This window comes from Nannospalax galili, unplaced genomic scaffold (assembly GCF_000622305.1).
Source record: "Nannospalax galili isolate Female #2095 unplaced genomic scaffold, S.galili_v1.0 scaffold436, whole genome shotgun sequence".
In the NCBI taxonomy this organism is placed as follows: Eukaryota; Metazoa; Chordata; class Mammalia; order Rodentia; family Spalacidae; genus Nannospalax; species Nannospalax galili.
This window is the reverse complement of record NW_008337921.1, coordinates 147,707-152,013: the sequence shown is the minus strand read 5'-3', so window position 1 is coordinate 152,013 and position 4,307 is coordinate 147,707. Positions and strand designations below refer to the sequence as shown.

The window sequence follows — 4,307 nt, the reverse complement described above, 5'->3', positions numbered from 1 at the left end:
TGCCTGCCTGTTGCCATCTCTGTCCTTAACGGCATTAGCCTCTGAAACCCTAAGCCAAATAAACGTTCTTTCTTAAAATTCTTTTGGTCTGTGGATCCTTAAATTTACAGACCAATATCCCACTTTTCACCTATCAAAGAAGCTTCTTTTTCAACAAACAGATTATTAGAGTTACGCCGCCAGTCACACACAGAGATTGTCTATGAATTGCTCAAGTCTAAGTGGCACATGTAGATACAATCCCTATACCTAAGACTCACGGAACATAGAACAAGGGATGAAGAGAACATTACGCATCTTTCATTTCTTGTCAATGAAGCTCCCTCATGCAATAGAGGGCCAGGAGCACAAAAGGTCACAATGGAGAGAATGAGAGTCTGCAGAGTGTGGGTTCTTGGACAGGACTCCTATAGTAAAATTCACCCACCCAGGGCTCAGGGACCATTTTGGAAGAAAAGGCAGAAAGACTGTAAGAGCCAGGGAGGGGGTACATGACCATATGGAAATAGAGCCTTACTGACTCCTGGAACCTTGCTCGTATGAACCTACAGCAATGGTGTCAGCACGCACAAGACCCACACAAACTCAAGCAGACAAAAACCCAGCACAGAACTGTGGGAATGGGCAGCAGACCCCAATCTTAGTCAAAGAACTATTGGCAACTGATTACTGCTGAGTGAGGAAAAACTGATCTTCCTAAATCGAGGGACTCTAGATAGACTGACTAGACCTCAGTGGATGAACTTGCACTGTGGGACATCTGGAGACACTAACTTGATATGATAGGCCTTAACACAAATCACAGAATGTATAAATTCAAATGGGGGGCTATTAGAGGGGGGTCAGTGGGGAAGGGGGTATAAAGATGATTAAGATGTTCTATATGAAATACACAGAAATTCAATAAAAGATTGGAAAATAGATGCTTTGGGTCATGGCATTTTATCACAGCAACAGAAAAATAATACCGCAAATGATGTCTAGCTAAGGTGGGGAGGACTGGACTCAAGGCCTCTTGTGTGCTAGCCAATGCTCTACTATAGGAAGACTGAGCTCTGGGAGTAATATTCTGACTAAGTTTGTCTATGGACTTAATGCAATCACAGTAGGCTTTTAAAACTTTTAATTTCCATTTAGTTTATTCAATGTATTTTTATTAAATTCATGTGCATTTCATACACTACATCTTGATCATATTTAGACCCCTCCCCTATCTGCACCCCAATAGCCTGACCACCAGATTTCATGCATTCTGTCATATATGTTAAGGCCTATCAAGTCAAGTTTGTATGCTCAGATGTCCCTCATTGTGAGTTCATCCACTGGAACCTGGTCAGCCAATCTAGCATCACTCCCTTAAAGAAGGCCAACTGTCTCTCACCCAACAGTGATCAGTTACCAATACAATAATTCCTCAGTTAAGCCTGGGGCCTCCTGCCCATTCCCCCAGTTCTATGTTGGGTTTTTGTCATATTGAGCTTGCATGGGTCTTGTGCATGCTGTCACATTGCTGTAAATTCATATGAACAAGTTCCCAGAGATTGCTTCCTTGTGGTCATCCAACATCCCTGGTTCTTTTTTAATGCAATTTTTTCAGGGTTTTATTGCAAACCAAAATTGGTTTATCACACACACAAAAAGTTGTGTGGTAAGGAGGAGGAATTGTACATATTGTAACCATGTTGATTACAATATATTAAAATAGTAGTTTACAAATAAGCCTATAAGTTTAAATATACTAGTGTTATAACCCAATGTACAGACTTTACATACATTTATCAGGAATGCAAAAAAAAAACATAAATAATGCCCATTTTGCAGGTGACATTTTAAACAATGAGAACACTAATGGCTCTGACCAACAACTAGGGCACTGGTCCATAAAAACCCTTTCTAAAAAATAGAAATATTTAACCATCTGGATGTAAGTCATTGCAAGACCATTTCAATAAATTTTAATTAATTATATCTTGCCCCCCCCAAAAATAGTCTACACATAAATTTGTCTTCCAAATATGGAAGAAACAAACAATGTCCCACATTATAGTGTCCTGCAAGTGTCACATTGATGCTTATAACAAAAGCGTCCGTGATCAGGCATACCACGCTCACACCACTGTTCACACAGGAAATACACAAAGAAAAATGGAGAAGTAAACACTGTGATAGGAATAGCTTTGGAGCTAACACGATCTTATCAGAAAAGCACACTGCAGAATATTTGTGATCTCAGCCAAGACAGACCTGTGGAAGATCCCTCTTAGACCTGCATCTATCTTCCTTCTACCAAGACCATGGCATCCAAGGCAGCACTGTGATGCTCATTTAAGAGCTAGCACCATGTTGGAAAAATAAAAATGAAAACCTCACGAGCTCACTGAGAGGAGGATGTGCTCTTTGAAAAGCTTCCAGCAAGCAGTGTGCAACAGGATCGCCAAGCTTCCAGGTGTGCAAATCCTCCTTTTAAGATGTTCTGTCATCTGGCAGCTCTACCAAAGGCTAACTAAAACATTAAAATACACACAGAAAATCCTTCAAAACCATGCCAAGAACCGCTCAGAGGAAAGAGTCCATGGGAGGTGCACAGGAGAAGACAACAAAGGCCTCTGCAGCTTCCTTGACGCTGGCCGTGGCGAGGATGCTGTCAGGGGACCTGCCAATGGAGCTGGGGACTGGCTCCTAAGTAAACTCTGGATCGAGGTGCTGCAGGTCACTGGGTCTGCTCACATTTGGGTTAAAAGAGGGAGTAATCTTCTTGTTGATGAGACCATCCCAGCTAATTAGAGAGAAGACGTGATTCTTGATCTCCATAAAGTCATCCTTGGCACCCAGCCTCTTTGTCCGGTCCTTCTTCAGCAGGCCCTCCAGGAGGTGTCTTGCGGAGTTTGTAATATTTGGTTTCAACTGGAAGGGCTTGTTCAAAATGTTGTCATACATCTCAGCAGTGTTCCGACTGTAAAAAGGAGGCAGGCCATACAGCATCTCATACAAGATGGCCCTGAGGCACCACCAGTCCACTGTCCTGTTGTAGGGCTGCTTGTGAAGGACCTCCGGTGTGAGATACTCAGGCGTGTCACAGAAGGTGGATGTTGTGCCATTGTATTCAATGTTCTCCTTGCAGAGCCCAAAGTCTGTAAGGACAATGTGTCCCAGGGAGTCTAGCAAAATATTCTCTGGTTTTAAGTCTCTATAAACGATGTTCAGAGAGTGCAGGTAACCCAAGGCACCGGCTATTTCAGCTGCATAGAAGTGAGCCCGTGGCTCTAGGAAGCAGTGCTCCCTCTGGAGTTGGTAGTCTAGGACAAAATACAGTGTGTCGCAGTCTGGAAAGAGAAAGAAAAACAGAAGTGCAGGCCCACCAGGAAAGGGTGTTTCGCGTTCTTCAGGAGAACATTCCGCTCTGATATAGGATGCTTCTCCTCCTCCTTCTTCAGGAGGGCTTTCTTCTGTAAAACTCTGACTGCATAGAGCACTTCCTCTGTCTTGTGTCTGGCTAGAAGAACCTTTCCAAAACCGCCTTTCCCAATCACTTTGAGGAAGTGAAAGTCAGATGGTTTAGCATGGGGATTAGATGATGGACCAAGGTTGATTTGTTGAGAAGGACTTGGCGGAGGAGAAGGGTTGGCATTCATAAGCTCGGGCTCCCGAGGCTGGGAGATTTTCAAAATGGACTGAACTTCAGGGTGTTTGCATGCATTCGAGTTATTGGCAATCTTCTGAATAAAGTCATTCAGTCCCATCCTCTGTTTCCTTAAAGCGATGAGAATCGCCACCATGCCACTCATTCTAGAGCAGGTGAGGGTGTCTCTAGCAGCCTTGGTTTTCACAGTCATTGCTCCAAAGAGATCACAGCAATATCTCGAAGCAGAGACGGGCTGAGCCAACTCCCTGGCTCTTACCATCTTCTGTCCCCTCTTCTACAATGGTCCCTGAGCCCTGGGTGGGTGAGGTTTAATATGAGTCCTATCCAGGGACATGGACTCTGCAGTCTCTTTTTGTTTTTTTTAAATTATTTTTATGTGTATGAGTGTTATGCCTGCATGCATGTAAGTGCACCTATGTCATGCAGTACCCATGGAGGACAGAAGAAGGCATCAGATCCCCTGGAACTGGAGTTCTGGATGGTTGCTAGCCATCATGTGGATGCTGGAATTTGAACCTGGGTCTTCTGCAAGAACAGCCAGTGCTCTTAACTGCTGAGCCATCTCTCTAGCCCTGCTCACTACTAGTTTCTTATTCTCTATATTTTGGGCGGTTATAGGCTTCTGTGTTAACTGCCCTCTGTTGCATGAGGAAGTTTTGATGGT

The 4,307-nt window shown here is 43.7% G+C and overlaps 1 protein-coding gene across 1 annotated transcript; it reads right to left on the bottom strand.

Moving 5' to 3' along the window:
* Positions 1–2,556: 2,556 nt before the first annotated feature.
* LOC103733926 (serine/threonine-protein kinase Sgk1-like) lies at positions 2,557–3,833 on the bottom strand. The gene is given in 2 exon segments (XM_008832833.1): positions 2,557–3,320; positions 3,323–3,833. Coding segments are annotated over 2 exon segments (1,275 nt in total).
* Between the last annotated feature and the right edge of the window lie 474 nt (positions 3,834–4,307).